This window comes from Hippopotamus amphibius, chromosome 5, assembly GCF_030028045.1.
Source record: "Hippopotamus amphibius kiboko isolate mHipAmp2 chromosome 5, mHipAmp2.hap2, whole genome shotgun sequence".
Taxonomy (NCBI): domain Eukaryota; kingdom Metazoa; phylum Chordata; class Mammalia; order Artiodactyla; family Hippopotamidae; genus Hippopotamus; species Hippopotamus amphibius.
In genome coordinates this window covers 143356446-143374501 of record NC_080190.1, presented here as the reverse complement: position 1 = coordinate 143374501, position 18056 = coordinate 143356446, and the positions used below count along the sequence as shown (strand labels likewise).

At 37.3% G+C, this 18056-nt stretch overlaps 1 protein-coding gene across 10 annotated transcripts in view; it reads right to left on the bottom strand.

The window, feature by feature from the left end:
- OXR1 (oxidation resistance 1) overlaps positions 1-18056 on the bottom strand; it is a 441773-nt gene that overhangs the window by 70546 nt on the left and 353171 nt on the right. For 4 of the 10 annotated variants that reach the window (XM_057734805.1, XM_057734803.1, XM_057734798.1 and 1 more), the window contains exon 4: positions 716-798. In XM_057734805.1, coding sequence (XP_057590788.1) covers positions 716-798 — 83 coding nt within the window. Of the gene's footprint in view, positions 1-715; positions 799-5217; positions 5307-9019; positions 9058-14898; positions 15223-18056 lie in introns of those variants that run through there. The other 6 variants (XM_057734799.1, XM_057734804.1, XM_057734807.1 and 3 more) reach the window with 5 other exon arrangements.

Sequence of the window (18056 nt, the reverse complement as noted above, 5' to 3'; positions counted from 1 at the left end):
TGTTTCAAATTGCTATTTTCTTCTTAATACAGTTATAACAACATATTAGAAAAACACAAAATAACACAAAGTTAAGCTCAGTTAAAATAACTGGTTTACAACATGCTAAAAATTATCTAACAACATTTACATTCAATCAAAAAAGCAGCACACCACAGACTAAAGTAGATTTCTCACTACAATTTTCCATAGTAACCAGAAATATGAAAAGCTGACTCCAAGGAAATTTGAGGGTCATTTCAAGAACATAGAAACTTAGTTATAAATCAGTGCAAATAATCTAACAGGAGAGGTTATTCTGGAAAATTAGCATCAACTTGTTTTTTCCATATTCTATCTGCCATTTTCATTATCATTAGCAGTGATGGGAATATACTGAAGATCACATTTCTAAAAAAGTAAACATTTCCCTAAAAGCCTAACCTAATAAAAATTATTGCAGCACAGGTGCTGTAACTCCAAGTAAATTAGCATTTTATTAAATTTACTAGAATAATTATCTTTATGCCACACAATAAAATTTCTCTTCTAGGAAAAAAAATCCTAAAATACAATTAAGAACTGAAGTATTATTATCAGTAAAACAAGTATCAAAGGTGAAGTACAGATTTTTAAGATAAGGCAATCAGGAACCCTTATTTATAGTATAAACAAAGAATGTCTCAAATAAGACTATCACAAAGAGAAATCAGCTTTTTCAAAACAAATAACTTACAGTATATTCAATAGTTCCTTTAGGTTTTTGAAATGACATTCTTCTCCCATCTTTCTTGTCTAGGGTCTTCTTTTGGCCAGTGTCTATAAAAAAAAAAAAAAAACAATGCAAAACTCAAATTCATTTTCCCTTCAAAGTAATGTCAAGGACTGCTAAACAGAGCTCATTGGGCAGGTATCCACTAGATTCACCAGTAATACAGCTTGCTACTTAGGATTCTCTACTCTAAAATACAACCAAGTATCAAAATAGGTATATGTACTTCCTCCCTGCATGCTTTACAAACTGACCAGTAAAACTGCAAAACAATTCAAAACAAGTAACTGTGAGCTGAAAGGAAGTTACTAAAAAGTAAATTAAGGACCATATCTTTCAACACATTTAACCCAATTTTATAACAAACTATATTTGAAGATTTATTATTATTATCCAAACCAAGTCTGAAACATGCAACATTAATCTTAGAAGAAAACGTCTCTACTTCTACAGTCATAAAGACAGTTTTCTCTATGGAATTATATTAAATTACTGAATTCCTTATATATACCATGAAGTAGATTAAGATATGCTTTCATATATAAACCTACTGCACTTCACTTCAGAGAGTGCCAACTATTTTCCACTTGCTTATCAAGACATTTCCTTTGAACACATCATTACCACCAAGTTTATGGTATCTGTTTTAGTTTAAATTTTGCATTAGTGTTAACCTTCTTATCTATCCTTCATATAACAAAGATTGCATTGAACTGATGAAGTATCACTCCCATCTAAATGATTTTAAATAAAATCAATCTCTAAAAAATTAATAAACTCAAAACTGAAATAGACAGTAAACATAGCAAAATGCTATATTCACACTCAATGTTTATAAGATTAAAACAGTAATTTTCAAAGAAAAATTAGTTCTACCTAAGCCTAAAGAATCTAGAAAATACCTACCTCATTGTTCTCCCTCTACCCAATCTTTTTTTTTTTTAATTTATTTATTTTATTTATTTATTGGCTGCGTTGGGTCTTCATTGCTGCACGTGGGCTTCCTCTAGTTGCTGCAAGCAGGGGCTACTCTTCATTGTGGTGCGCGGGCTCCTCACTGTAGTGGCTTCTCTTGCTGTGGAGCACGGGCCCTAGGCACATGGGCTTCAATAGTTGCGGCACATGAGCTCAATAGTTGTGGCTCACAGGCACTAGAGCACAGGCTCAGTAGTCGTGACACACGGGCTTAGTTGCTCTGTGGCATGTGGAATCTTCCCAGAGCAGGACTCAAACCTGTGTCCCGTGCATTGGCAGGCGGATTTTTAACCACTGCGCCACCTAGGAAGTCCTCTGTCCAATCTTAAATGACTTTTTGACCACACTAGAGTTTGTTTATATGTATTTAATTAGCTCAGTTGGGTGAACGGTTCTAATGAAGCATTAACAATAATAAAAATAATACTAATTATCAAATCTGAATCCCAAAAAAGTCAGTCAGCTCTGCAATACTTAAGAAGACTGTCCTAAAACCTTCCTGATCACCCAGGCTAAGCCAGATCTCTGTTATTAGTCATACAACATTTTGTCTCCTTAACAGTATCTGGCACAGTTATAAGCTTCTTTTTAAATCTCTTCCACTAAACTGTAACCTATAAAACACAGTGCTTACTTTGTTCCACAATGACTTCTCAGTGCCTAACAAAGAGCCTGACATATGACAAGCATCAAATTTGAATGAACTAATGTTTTAAAGCTATAACTTGAACTGTACCTAGAACTGCCACAATTCTTATAGTCTTTTTTTTTTTTAAAGTGGACAAAGATAGAAATATATGTACTGTTTGGCTGTAGAAAGAGAGGCATTTTTCTAAAGTTATGGTAGGAATGCAAAACGGTAGAATTCTTAGGGAAAGACAATATTTTTGTTTACCACTATATTCCAATTTTTTCTCCACTGAACAGCATACATTTAAATTTGATTTTTTGTGATAAAACATTAAAACTATTTTAAAATAAATTTTTAAAATTAATTCATTTCTGCTATTTCATAAACAGCAGAGGAAGCCAAAAACACTTTCCTCATTTTGCAATTTAAAAGCAATGCAAAATACAATTATAGATTACTTTTAATTAATAATATATAAATCCCTTCTTAATTGCTTTCAGGAGTAAATGTCAGTCTACACTTACTTTGTCTAACAGTAGTGTTTCAATCTGTGAAAGAGTTCACTAAATGTTTAATCACAATTAAATTTACAACTGCACTATCATTTTCAAAAGTTCAGCATGGAGTACAGTTCAGAGCAAGAAAACTAATATACCAGTTTTCTGCAGTTTAAAGTTTGAAACAAATGGAAGTATTCACTTTAATAATTTAAAGTTATAAAATACATTATAACTTTTACCTATTATAAAAGTAGTTCCAAAATAATTTTAATAACCAATAATAAAACATGTATTCATAAGTACCAGAGCACCATGAAATACACTGATCATTGTCTTCTATTAATATGAAAATATAATCACAATATGTGTATTTCAGAGTTGAAAGTGATCACAGTTGTTACCTAGTCCAGTCTCTTACTTGGTAACTTTACAGTACCCTTTTAAAGACAGTTGCCAGCAAATATGAATCTAAACTGGGAGTATGGAAAGGTGAGGTCCTATTTTTCTTCCTCACAAACATTATTACAGTTTAGAAATACATAGATATTTGTCACTTGACAACCAAAATAATAGTTAACATTTATCAGGTGCCTAGCATATGCCAGGCACTGTTCCAAGTACTTTACATTTATTATTTTACCTAATTCATCAACCTTATAAAGTAGGTATCATTATTATCCCTATTTTTACAACTGAGAAAACCAAGGCACAATTTTGGTTATCACAATGGGGGAGTATCACTGCCATCTAGTGGGTATAGGCTGTGGATACTGCTAAACATTGTGTACTAAACAATGCACACAATAGTCCTCCCACAAAAGAACAATCAAAATGTCAACACTGGGACTTCCCAAGTGGCACAGAGGTTAAGAATCCGCCTGCCAATGCAGGGGACATGGGTTCGATCCCTGCCCCAGGAAGATACCACATGCCATGGAGCAACTAAGCCCATGCACCAAAACTATCAAGCCTGCGTTCTAGAGCCCGTGAGCCACAACTATTGAGCCCATGTGCTGCAACTACTGAAGCCCATGCGCCTAGAACCTGTGCTCTGCAACAAAAACCACCACAATGAGCAGCTGTGCACCACAACGAAGAGTAGCCGCACACCACAATGAAGAGCAGCGCCGCTCGCCGCAACTAGAGAAAGCCCATGTGCAGCAATGAAGACCCAACACAGCCAATAAAAAATAAATAAATTTATTTTAAAAAATGTCAATACTACTGAGGTTGAGAAAGCATGCTATACACCCAGCACCTAATACAGTAGTAGGCATGACACACAGTAGGTGTTCAATAAATATCTGATAAATAAATGGAATATATAAAACTTTCCCTGAGATACAATTACCCGGTATAGTGGAAAGAGCAAGGGAGTTAGATTTTACTCCATCATTACCAGAAGTAGAAACTTAATATATGTAATCTAAAACAAGAAATTCCCAACTAGACTGCATCCTACAAGTTTTTATACACTGCATGTTAATAATTCCACCTGAAGTATTTTATGACTTCAACCCTAATTTCTTCCTTTGCTATTTACAGAATATTGTTTAATTTACCAATCTATGACAATTTAAAAATTTTATCTTTTGGTTACTGATTTCTAGCTTAATTGTACTGTGGTGAAAGAAAATACTCTTAAATAGTTAAAACCTATAAAATTTGTTGAAACTTCCTTTATAATCACATATAAATTTGGTAAGTGCTCCATACGTGCTTGAAAAGAATGTGTATTCTGTACTATAGCAAAGTGGTATGTTTGTTTGTGTGTATGTATGGATATGCACACACACACACACCCCCCATCTCTGTATCCACGAGATCAAGTTTGCTGATTCAAATATTGTTCAAATCTTCTATACCCATATTGGTTGGCTTCTGCATGCTTATTCTTTAAATTACTGATAGAGATTGTTAAAGTCTCCCTCTATGATTGTAGGTTATTGGATTCCTCCTAAGTCTCTTCACTTTGCTTTCTATATTTTGAGACCATAATACTGATATTAGGTTCACACAAATTAAGAATTGTTGTATCTTCCCAGTATACTGAAACTTTTCTTAGGATATTTTTTGCCTTAAAGTTTGACATACTCTTTAATGAGTATGTCATCCCACAATCATTAAATCATTAGGTCATCCCATAGATTACAGCCTAAATTACTAATTTTTCACAATCTAATATTAATTAGTACTTTTATTGTTTTTCTGAACAACGTAAGGATGTTAAAAACTGTGTGCCCCTACCAAGTATTTTATTTTTTATTACATACTTTAATTACATATATGTATTTTAAAACACTGTAAGACATTATTTTTCTAGACAGTCAACATTCACTTAGTTTTGCCCTCATATTTACCATTTTTATTGCAGCTCTGGGTAATTTCACAGGGGATGGATTCTAAGCTGGTAGGTATTTTCCCTTGCTGTTTATAGTTTCCACTGTTTCTGTTGAGAAATCAACTGTCAATCTTATTGCTACATCATTAACTACTTGTTCTGACTGCTCTTAAGATTTTTCATCTTTAGAGAGATTTGTATTGATTCCACTGGGGGCTTGTGGGGATGCCTGAATCTGTGAATTAAAGTATTTAATCAGTCTTGGAGTTTTCATTCATTCTCTCATTAAGTAATACTTTTGCCCACATTCTCTCCTTCCCTTTGGGGACTTAAATATACACACATTAGAACTTCTAATTATATATTGTATTAAGCTTACCCCCTTTTCTCCCCCATTTTCTTTGTCCCTCTCTCTTTATTCTGGATATTTTCTTCTGACCTCTTTCAATTCACTAATTCTATCTTCCGTGGTAGCTAATTTGTTGTTAAATTCATCCACAAAGGTCCTAATTAGGAAGAGTACGTTTTTCAATTCTAGCATATCCATCTTTCTTTTTTATAGTTTGTACCTCTACAAAACTCTCAATTAGTTCAAAATTCACAATAGCTATTTTAAATCCAATAATTACAAGATACAGAGTTCCTGTGGGTCTGTTTCTATTTTCCTGTTGTTTCTGATATCTTGTCAGATGCCTAGTTACATTTTATACATGGGATACTAAATTTGAAAAACTGTCTGTAGACAGAATTTGACACACAGAAAGCTGTTTTTCTCCAGAAAGGATTGTTTGCTTCTGCCAGACACTTGAGGACACTAGCAATACAAGATCTGATTAATGCAGTGACAGGAATGATGATTTACAGCCAAACTACCATCCTGTGAGAGTCTAGCTACTTAAGTTTTTCTATATCCTAAGGTACAGCATTTCAGGGTCCTAAGTGAAGGGAGTTCACCCCTCTCCTGTCATGGGTCTTGTACTCTCTCCCTGTCGCCTTATACCCACAGGCTGCAAAAAGCACCTCTTAATCTCTCAGCTGCTGCTCCTGGAATCAACACATCCCCCAGGTTAAAAAAGCAATCGCAAATTGGAGCTGCTCCTTCTTGGGCCTCTGTCTTCACTCAGATCCTAATCTAGTCATATCAGTTAGCTTTAGCTCCATAAAATATGTTTCAGCCCAACTATTCATTTATTTATTTATAATTGAAGTATATTTACAATACTCTGTTTTTAGTATATAGGAAACTGATTCAATTATACATATAGATACATATTCATTTTCATATTCTTTTGCATTATGGTTTATTACAGGATATTGAATATAGTTCCCTGTGCTATACAGTAGGACCTTGCTGTTTATCTATTTTACATATGTACTTTGTATTTGCTAATCCCAAACTTCTAATTCATCCCTCCCCCACCCCCTTCCCCTTTGGTAACCATAAGTTTGTTTTCTGTCTGTGAGTCTGCCTGTTTTCTACATAAGTTCTCTTGTATCATATTTTTATTTTTTATTCTCCGCTTCCACATATAAGTGATATCATATGGTATCTGTCTTTCTCTTTCTTACTTTACTTAGTATCATAATCTCTAGGTCCACCCATGTTGCTGTTTGCCATTTGTGGCATTACTTCATTCTTTTTTATGGCCTAGTAGTCCATTGTGTATATATACCACATCTTCTTTATCCATTCTTCTACTGATGGACATTTAGGTTGCTTCCATGTCTTGGCTATTGTAAATAGTGCTGTTGTGAATACTGGGGTGCATGTATCTTTCCAAATTAGAGTTTTTTCCAGATATATATGCCGAGGAGTGGGATTGCTGGATCATATGACAACTCTCTTTTTACTTTTCTAAGGAACCTTCATACTGTTCTCCATAGTGGCTGCACCAATTTACATTCCCACCAACAGTGTAGGAGAGTTCCCTTTTCGCCACACCCTCTCCAGCATTTGTTATTTGTAGACTTCTGAATGATTGGCCCAGCTTTTTAAAATTTTATTTATTTATTTTTGGCTGTGTTGGGTCTTTGTTGTTGCAGGTGGGCTTTCTCTAGTTGTGACAAGCAGGGGCTACTCTTTGTTGCGGTGTGTGGGCTTCTTGTTGCAGTGGCTTCTTTTGCTGTGGAGCATGGGCCCTAGAGCACATGGGCTTCAGTAGTTGCAGCACATGGGCTCAGTAGTTGTGGCATGTGTGCTCTAGAGTGCTGGCTCAGTAGTTGTGGTGCACGGGCTTGGTTGCTCTGCGATATGAGGAATCTTCCTGCACGAGGGATCAAACCCACGTCTCCTGTACTGGCAGGTGGATTCTTAACCACTGTGGCACCAGGAAGTCCCTCGTCCAGCTTTTTAAATTGTTCTCAGCAGGATAGTCTGAATTACCTAGCTTGCTATTACCAGACTGAGAAGTCCCAAAAGATTTTTAGGCAGAGAATTGACAAAGCAGTATCACAACTTAAAATTAAAAATCATTTTGCTAACAGAATGGGAAAGGCAAACTGAAAGAAAAAAAAAAAACAAGCCTGAAAACCAACAATGAAAACTGTATGAGGTCTAGATTTAATATACTAGAAGACCTGTAGTATAAGTGAATATAGTAATTTTGGTAGTAGCTACTGATAAAAAAGTTGGATGATTTAAACATATTGAGCTGAGAGTATTTCAAACACGGTAACATAAATTTTTAAACTTTGAAAACTAGCTTCTAAACTAAAAAAGATATGCTGATTACTGCTTTTCTAATTAGCTGATTCTGTCTATAGTGAAGCAGCATAGGAAAAAATGCCTGTATTTTCAACCTTCCACCTGCTATTGACTCCTTATCCATAATCAAAACAAAAATGAATTTTAAAAAAAATCCCTCAATGTTTCTTCAACTTTGTAACCATCCTTCTCTAGATATCAGCCTATCTTTCTGCTTCTTTTCATAGTTGAACTTTTGGAAATAAGAGTCTACTTTCACTGACTTTATCACCTCCTACTGACTCCATAATGTACTGCAATGGCTTGTCTTCCCAGTTTCCTAAACCTGCAAAGGAGAATAAACTAAGAGGCAAATCTGACAGACTTTTTCCGTTTTATTTTATTTGATCTTTATGAAGCACCCCACTAATTCTTTCTAAATGCTCACCTTTCCTTTTATTTGGTAACATCACGCTCCTTGGTCTCTAACCCATTCACTCTTCCCCTTTAATGCTCCTTTCTTCTACCTAGCCAAGGAGTTTTTTTGTATGTGTGGCCCACTTCTAAGTGAAAAGGTCCATGATAGAGTGCTATAGAGCCTTGTTATTTAAAATTATGTTCCAAGGACCAGCAGCACTGGCATCACCTAAGAGCTTACTGTGAATGCAGAATCTCAGGTTTCATTCCAGAACTACTGATTCAAATAGCATGCATATAAATTTGAGCACTGTTAACAGAGCTTTTGAAAGGATCAAACTTGCAGACTGAATAACTGTCAGAAGAAACAGGCTTCTTTATACAACTCCCTACTCGTGACAGTAACACTAGCATCTTCCAATCTCTGTCAAACTAATTGTTTTTTAAAGTAGTCATTGTGATAGACTACCTTACTGTTACTAAATATCCTGTATTCCTCCCTGGGGAGGAATATAAAATGCACTGTAACATCCCATTGATGTCAGACATAGGTATGTGACTTGCTCTGCCCAAGGAAACATGAAGAGAAATCATGAGTCTTTCAGGCAGAACTGTTAAAAATCAACATCACACTTTCTAAGGTCTTTTTTCCTTCTGTCTCAAGACCAGGGCTGTTTCATACAGTGGTTACTCCCTAAAAGGCTATTACACATACACATACCTGTTGCACACACATCTAGTCATTCCTGTTGCTGCTCCTGGTTAAATTATAGTGCTTGGAAAATAAAAGTTCTTCAGGAATTCATCCATAAAATGCAAATCACCTACTAGGGGAAAAAGAAAACTGTCTAGGTTGCTTAAGACCTCTGTACTGAAACATTATTCAATGCCACAAGAATGAAATTATACCATGCGTATCAAAATAAAAACTCTAGGAATGATCAAAGGACTAGCAGGGAGTACTGAGCAATTATGTAGAGGAAAAACTAATTGTGACTGTTGTATGACAGGGTCATATAAGTATAAGAATTGTAAATATGATGTAATAAATATCAGGAGGTGGGGAGAAGAAATGTGGGAGATGACACGCTCATGTCAGCTCAAAGAATTAAATAAACCCCACCTAAAACTGAAACAAGAATGTAACAATAATACTAACCCCAGTATTTTTGCAGATTCTGCTTAATTTTTTTTTTAAGCTCCTTATTGGAATATAATTGCTTTACACTCTTGTACCAGTTTTTGAGGTACACCAAAGAGAATCAGCTGTATTTATACATATATCCCCATATTCCCTCCCTCCCGCGACTACCTCCCACCCTCTCTGTCCTGGCCCTTTAAGGCATCACCCATCCTCGAGTTGATCTCCCTTTGTTATACAGCAACTTCCCACTAGCTATCTTCTGCTTAACTTTAGACACACCATTCAGGAAATACTTTCTTAAGGCAAACAAATATTATCTTTCAGTCACTCTTTCCCTCTAACCATCCATCATTTTATATGTATATATACATAAAATAGATCTTAACAATAATGTCTACACTAACATTAATGTTATCACTAGATAGCTGGATTGGAGGTGGCTTTTAAGCTTTAATCTTTGTTATGTATGACTTCTTCATAGTTAGCACGCATTAGTTTTACCAAAGCTTATAGTCTAGCACCTACCCCTCAATTAAGACAAACATCAGATAACTGCATATTTGGATTGTTTTGGCCCTGTGTAGAACAGTTTTTACTATCTTGCATTTTGTTGTTATCCCACTGAACTACATTAAAGAACAGTGTTAAAAAATAGCTTTTTGAAATTAGAATCTGTATTTACTATAACGATGATGAGGATACTTCTTGCTATATCAGAGTTCCATGAGAATGTTTACTCTTTATTGTATCACGAAAAGTTGTTTTTCTTACCTGCCTAAGCAACAGGTTCCTCTTTATCTTAGCGACACTGTGATTTATGTCTGATAGCATTTCCCATTTTTTACTGATTGCTAGAAAACAAAGGCAAATTTTTGGCCTTTCTCTAATACATTAATTTGACCCTAAAACATGCCCCTTTTTGTACTAATATTCGTTCATGCAACAAAATGTATCAAGGGTCTCTTAATGTAAGTTTGCTGGTGGCCATTTAGGGAGTCTTTATACACAGAGAAAACTATTTGCAGTTACTTTACTTTTTACTTAATATTTGATTTATTGAAGTACAAATGTAAAATTCTATTTTCCCTTAAGCCTTCAACTGTAAGTGTATTCTATTTATAAAACTAGCAAATTTTAACACACTTTCTAAGGTGCTTTTGATAGTTAATCAACTCAAAGAGAAAACAAACTAAACATCCTTAAATACAAACGTAATTAAATTCTCTCACATATACTAAACTGCATTTATAGATCTACTATATTCTATTGTAAACACTTTAATTGCCTCTACCAAGAAACCCTTTCTAACAACTTAACTCTAGTAAATACATTACAATAAAGTTTTAAATATGTGTTCTCTTAAACATTCCAATAGTTTCTAAATTTAGCCAACAACTTGCACCTTTTAACTTAAAATCACTCAAAAAACAATTAACAAGTATTCATTTTCAATTAGATTCTTAGGCTAATTTGTATGCACTCTAATAGGCCTAACTCTCTGAAATAAAACAAATATTTTAAAGACCAAATACACTGATTATTCCTAAACTTAATATAAAAAAATACTAAGCATTTATCAAATTTCATCATTTCTATATTTACTTCTAACCTTAACATGGATAAAAGACTTCCCCACTAAAGAAAGCAGTGAGTTCCCCCGATCAGCATTACTTGGTAAGTTGTTAGAAATGCAAATTACATGGCCTGGTTCAGAAGTCCGGAATCAGAAACTCTAGGGGAAGGGTCCAGCATTTTTAACAACCCTTTGGGTGCTTCTGAGGCACACTAAAGTTTGAGACTCGTTACTTTATTGCAGCCTCAACTACTCAGAGGCAGTTTTGTCCTAACACAGATAATATAAAAGCCTTGAGTTCAGCCATCCTGTGAGATAAGCAGCAATTCTAAAATGGGCAAATCTGCTTCAAGCTTGAGAACCTGCAGACTAAGGGAACCATATTATGACCTCAAACTTAGTTGGAGTTACCATCAGAGCAGACAGGTTGTTTATCAAGAAGAGATTCTTCTCCCCTCCCCATCTTAGGAAATGAGACTAAGACTGCAGACATCTAGGGTTATCCTCTGATGTTGGTCAGTTATCCAAGACTGACCAGCATAGTGAGTTGTTTTTTTAATAGTTACTGTAACAACTGGTACTCCAGTTTCTTTACAGGCACGTGGTCTTCCCTGAGTTCAAGATAAATTATTATCTAACTCTTCCAGACAATCCACATTTGCAATTTCCAACCTGAAATATATCTAAGTTTTCTTACACCTTCCTTGGATTTTGTGTTTTCAGCTCCATCATTTTAATATCCTTCTGACTCTAAAGCAATTTCAGTGACAACCCAACCTATCCTTTACCTAATTTGTTTTAACTTTAACATCACACATGATAGAATTTTGCATTCTTCTCACATTTTTTCCTAACATAACTCTTAGAAATAGGAAGATAACACTCAAATGGAGTCTATATCCCTTATTTCTTTGCCTGGCCCAGATTCTTCACCAGGAAAAAGGGATAATAATGGTACCTATCTCACAGAGTTGTTATTAGGATTAAATAAGAATATTTGCTAATTCCTGCCCCATAGAAAACACTCTTATTTTTGTCATTTCCCTAAAAGATATCATTTTAATTGATAAAAGTGAAAAGAAACTTTAAAAAGGAATGAGATGTACTTAAAAGTATACTGTCACCAAATGGGAAAACAGAGTTGACATAACAGGGAAGTTTATGATAAAAACTATACTTTTAAAGGCTACCCAATACAGGCTTATGGTGATGCCTCCAAACATGAGCTACACTCAAGGTCTAAAATATTTTTTTGAATTAGAACACAATTTACTCTTTAAGCAGGAACACAAATTGTGTCATAGGGTGTTTTCTTTGTAGTTGTTATTAACTAGAGACACAGTGTAATAAGCTCCTTAATATGTATAAGTCTCAATCATGGTTTTCCTAAGGGGACTATAATGCTGGAGTCAGCAAACACTAAAAACTGGTAAGAGCAGAAGCAGCCACCTTGGAGAGGAGTGAAGGCATCAGTAACACTAACAGTCAGGTAAGTGGTTTGTTTATAGAAAGAGTAAAATCAGAAACATATGACCGAAGTTTTATCTGGTCCATCCTTAAATTATCAATGGTAAAACTATTTTATCAGTATCATTACTGAACATGAAATGGTGAGGGGTAAGATCACTAACAACAAATGGAGTCCTGGAGTGCAGCCAATCTACAAGTGTGGAAGTGTCTGCACAGGATATACTGCTACAACACACAGGACATTTTAAAGAACCGAAGGAAGGGTGACACAACAGGGAACTTAAGCAGCTGTTATAAAAATCTAAAATAAGGGTAGTCACAAGCAGAAAGAGTAGAAGAAATCCTGTAAACAGACTAACAGATACTCACTCCAAAGGACATAAATGCAAAGAAAAACCCTATAGCCAAAATCTGGCTGGTAGGCAGCTGCAAAGAATAGTGTTCTCATTTTAAGCCAAGGCTGACTATAAGTTAATAAAGAACCATTTATTTTTCACCTGTATATATACATGTTGCCCCTCAAAGGGGTCAATTTCGGAAGCTATAATTATTCTAAGGATGGGAGCGGGTGATCAAATTATTGCTAGGGTCTTCATTTCTTGAACTACCTTCAGAACTCTGTAGGCATAACTTTATAGGCTTAACAATGTTTTTAACCCCAAATGCTATTTTGTAGCTTTACCACCTATCATCTTCATTAATTCTGTTCCAAATGAAAAAAGAGCTCCAGAGTTGAGAACCTTTGAGATCATCCAATCAACCTCACTAACAAAAAAGAAAACATAGGCCCAAAGAGATTAAATAATTTGTACAAATTCTTTCAGCAAGTTAATGCTAGGAAGTACCTGCCCCCCTGACTGTTGTCATAAACTGTGACATCACAAGGCCTCTCTGACTTGTGTCAGAGATTTGAAGGCATCATGAATATTAAAGAATGTGCCATGAGTTCATAAGGCAGCTTCAACAGAAGAGGAATTTGTATAGTATTTTGAAGCTGTAAGTCTGAAGGAGAGTGTTTGATATAGCAGTGTGCTCAATAAATGTTTCTGAATCAACAAATCTAATGTATATGTTTGGGCATATTTATTAAAATATTCACCATATCCCTTCCTGGCTAAGTTACACCACATATTTCTGAATTATCTACCTAGAGGCTGGTCACATTTCAATTGTTTTCAGTTAGTCAACTGAAGTCTCATTAAAAAAAAATCCTTTATTCAAACCCTTTAAAGTTCTAGTTCACATCCCTGGTCCCACCTTTAAGAGGATATTGCATCTGGTTAATGTCCTTCAAGGCAGAAACCAAATATTTCCTTTTTTCATTTTTCTAATTCCACAAACAGGAATTGTGAAGAGAAGATATTTTATGTAAAGTGAAGAAAAATTAATAAAAGGGACCATGCTAAAGTTACATTTTAATATGCAATTTTCTTCAAAGCTTAAATTACACACACACACACACACACACACACAGATCAACAGATGTCCTCGCACTTTTAGTGCTTTAAAATGGATGTGGGGTTATGGATAGAGTTTATATTCTTTGTAATTTTCTCTATTTTCTAAACTCTCTGCTCATAAAATTTACTCTCATAACACCAAACTGCATATTAAAAACAGGTAGCAAAAGTAAAATATGACTAGGAGAGGTCTGCCACTTGTTAACTCAGGGGAAGCCAACGACATAGGAGAAGTTACCATATGCATGATGCCAATACCGCTTCAACAAGTACTTTTAAAAATTGCGTAAGATATCACTTTCATGTCCTTATGACAGATTCCTTTTTAAAGAATAGTACAACGCCACTACGACGAAAGAAAACATAACAGGCAGTAGAAATAACTGAGAATAAGCTTCTAGGTTCTGCCACCTGAAGACAACAAGCAGCCTTTCAAAACACATGATACCAAAATCCACTGGGTTCCCGTGTACGCTAAGCACTTTCTTTTCCAAAGTCGTATTAAGTGCTTACGTGAATTCTAACAGTTGGCACATATCAAATAAAAACAATGACCCAAACCAAACCCAAGCCAAGCACGGTGTTCTTAATGATTTCTAAAAGGAAAAACACGAGCGTCATAAGTGGTTCCATATTCACCTCCTGGTGGGAGGGGTAAAAAAACGAAGGGATCCTACCCTTGAAATAGTTGGCGGGGTCAACAAAGTCGAGTCTAGGTGAAGAAAGCAGGAAGAGCAGAGCAGGAAGAGCTACGACGCAGACACGAGAAAGTCTTCCGTCCCCAGAGCAGAGCGAGCCCCCCGCTCCTCGCCCCCGTCCCGCCGCCACCCCGACCCGGGCACACCTGCCAACGCCGGGGCCGCGCCAGCCCCCGCCCGGCTCCCACACCGCCGCCTCCCCCCAGCCCCCAGCCCCGGTCGGCCGCGCGGGACGCGAAGGAAGGCTGGGCTCACCGGGTCCCTCCGGGCTGGACGGCGCCGGGGGCCGGTGGGGCGGGGACCCGCACCCGGGGTCCCCCTGGGCGGGCTCCCTCAGGTAATCCTCGAAGCGCACCTGCCGGGCTTCGCCGCCACCCCCGAACCCCCACAGGCGGTTGGCTGTGCCCCGCAGAAGGCGCCCGCTCTTCCCCGTGAACGTGGTGAGGTAGTCCATGCTGCCCCGCGGGGCAGGCGCCAAGGAGGCCGACGGTTTCCGCCGAGCCGGCCACTCGGCGCGCGCCCGCCCGCCCGCGCGTCCCACCCGACGAGGGGGGCGGTGGTGTCTCCGCACGCCTCACAGGAGGCGGGGAGGGGGAGGGGGAGGGGAGGCCCGTAGCTTGGCCCCGGGGCGGACCATCAGGGAACTACGCCTCGGGGGAGAGGAAGCTAGACAAAAGTTTTGAAAAGTTTTTCTTTTGCGTCCAAACGCCAACTCGGGGCCAAACTTAGCTTGTAAAGTATGTATATATACTTCCTGGAACATAGGCAGCGTCGAAAAGCGGCGGTCTTTTAGCAAGCCGAACCGGACCTATCCAGTCCCCCCCAGCCCCCACGTGCCTGGCGCCAATGGAGCAGGCCTGCCCCACCCTACCCCGCCCACCCCCACCCTCCACCCCGCGCTCCGTCCCAACCCGACCGGACTTTCTGGGCTGCCGGGGAGAGGGGCGGAGGCCAAGCCTCGCCTCGCGACCCGAGGGCAGAGCCGAGGATAAGGATGGCCCTGGGGAGGGTTTGCTGGATTTGCGGAGAGCTTGGGAGCCTAGGAGGGCAGTGTCCAAAAGGTTCTGTGTGTCGAAAAGTTTCTGTGAGTTTGTGTGTTAGGGGGCGGGGCACAATCCACACGAAACTTTAGCAGTTTGAAATTTTGGGGGGCGGGGTGGGTAAGAGGAAGGAGAGAATGTTGGTTTTAAGGAAAACTGCTGTCGTAGTTCACATAAAACCTCCCAGATAAAATGCTTCCTAGGAAGCATTATGAGACCATCTTCGTAAAATAAAGTATGAATCGTTACGTTCGAAGTTCGCTGTGGCATGATGAACTGGTGTTAAGAGTTTGACGTTGCGTGACTCTGGTCCTATAAGGCGAGGTTAACTAGGGCTTTAGTGTGCAACTTTATCCTCCTTTAAGCAGAGAAAGAGCAATGACATTTGACGGACATTTACGACCCGATTGTTTACTGTGAGATCTGGTTATTCTCGTCCTTTCACATCTGTTTATAGCTCTTTTAATTTTTTCCATGTATTAAATAAACTCTCTTGGAATTACCAATTTATTAATGAATTTGGAGAAAAGGTTTGAATTAGTTACGAAGTTGAAGGGGTAATCATACCAAACAATGGAGTCCAGAAAACACCTTTCAGGAAGTTAAGCATTTTGCCAAAGCATTAAAGATTATCCTCTGCCCCATGCTCCCCTCTTTTTAAAATTATTTGACTGACCTTTTCCCCACCATCACCATTTTCAGTTTAAATTCTTACTAGGTTGGAGGAACTTCGCCATTCTAACATCAGCATCACCTTTATACCTGATTAAATGTATAGGCTGTCTGGGCTGCACCCCCGGAGTGTAATTCACAGCCTTTCCGAGTAAGGACCCTGGAATATGCATATCCAGCAACCATCCATGTGTTCGGATGTGCTGCTTGGGAGAGCACTGCTCCAGACTTCATTCTGTACCTCCTAGGGACCCATTTGGTAGAGTGGTAAGGACTCCGGTTTTCCCTGAAATTTCCATTTGATAAAGAAGGAAGCATTACCAAGCTTAGCACCACTTCCCAGATCTCAGAGAGGCTCAGTAAGCTTTCAAAATTGAACTTTAATGACTTAAGTCTAATCCTAATTAAAGTGAAATTCTTTTTCTAAAATATATTTTGCATTTGCAAATTTGCCATTTAGTTTGTGATAATCATATCCAAAATACTGGGTGAATTTTGTATTATACAGAGCAGGAACCTGTACTCCACCAGTTCGAATACAGGTTTACAAGTAGTTAACCCATCAATTTTTTTCTACTTGTTTTTCATGGAAAGCTAGAGCTGCTGGGTAAAAATGTATAATTTTTTTCATGATTATTATTTAAACTCAGCTAAGCCCTAATATCTTTAAAATCCTTTTACTCATTTCATCAGGTTTCCTTTTTATTCTTCACATTTGTTGTCTAAACCATCACCATCCTCCTGAAGCTACCAAATTCGTTACTCAGACGTGTTACTTGGTCTTCTAAATCACTCAGAAAATCACAGGCCATGAAATATAAACACTGTTACTTTTCTTCCCCTTTTCTTTTTAATCTACAACAAACTCATCTCCATATATTGCCTAAGAAGGAAGGAAGTCCTTACTCTTGTCCTTGCCTCTCATTCTCCAACTTTATTCTTGACTTCAGTCTGGCATATGTTGTCTGTGACTTGCCAGCCTTATTATTCCTTTGTGTTTTATTACTTTTTTCTCTCTCCACTCTGGTTCCTTCCGCCTTGTCCTGCCTTTATCATCACATATATTCCTCTCATCCTTTAAAAAAAAAGTGTCCTTATATATCATGCCTGCCTCCTCCAGCAACACTTTGCTTTATTTTTAAAATAACTTTATTGACATATGATTTTTACAAACCATATAATTCATCTGTTAAAAGTATACAATTCAATGGTGGTTAGTATATTAACACATTTCTATCACCCCCCCCCCCAAAGAAATTTCTTATGCATTTGTAGTACTCCCCATTCCACCACAGGTATAGACAACCACTAATCTACTTTCTGCCTCTATGGATTTGCCTTTTACAAACATTTCATATAAATGAAATCATACAACATCTGCTCTTTGGTGTTTGACTTCTTTCATTTAGCCTAATGTTTCTGAGGCTTACTCATGTTGTAGCATGTATTAGTATGTCATTCCTTTTTATTGCCAAATAATATTTTATTATAGGGATATATATTTTATTTATCCATTTATAAGTTGATGGACATTTATATTAATCCCACTTTTTGGCTATTATGAGTAATATTGCTGTGAACATCTATGTACAAAGTTTTTTTGTGGATATATGTTTTTGTGGACATATGCTCTCATTTCTCTCTATACCCAGAAGTTGAATTGGTAGATTTTTTTCTAATATATAACACAGTCTAAGTTTA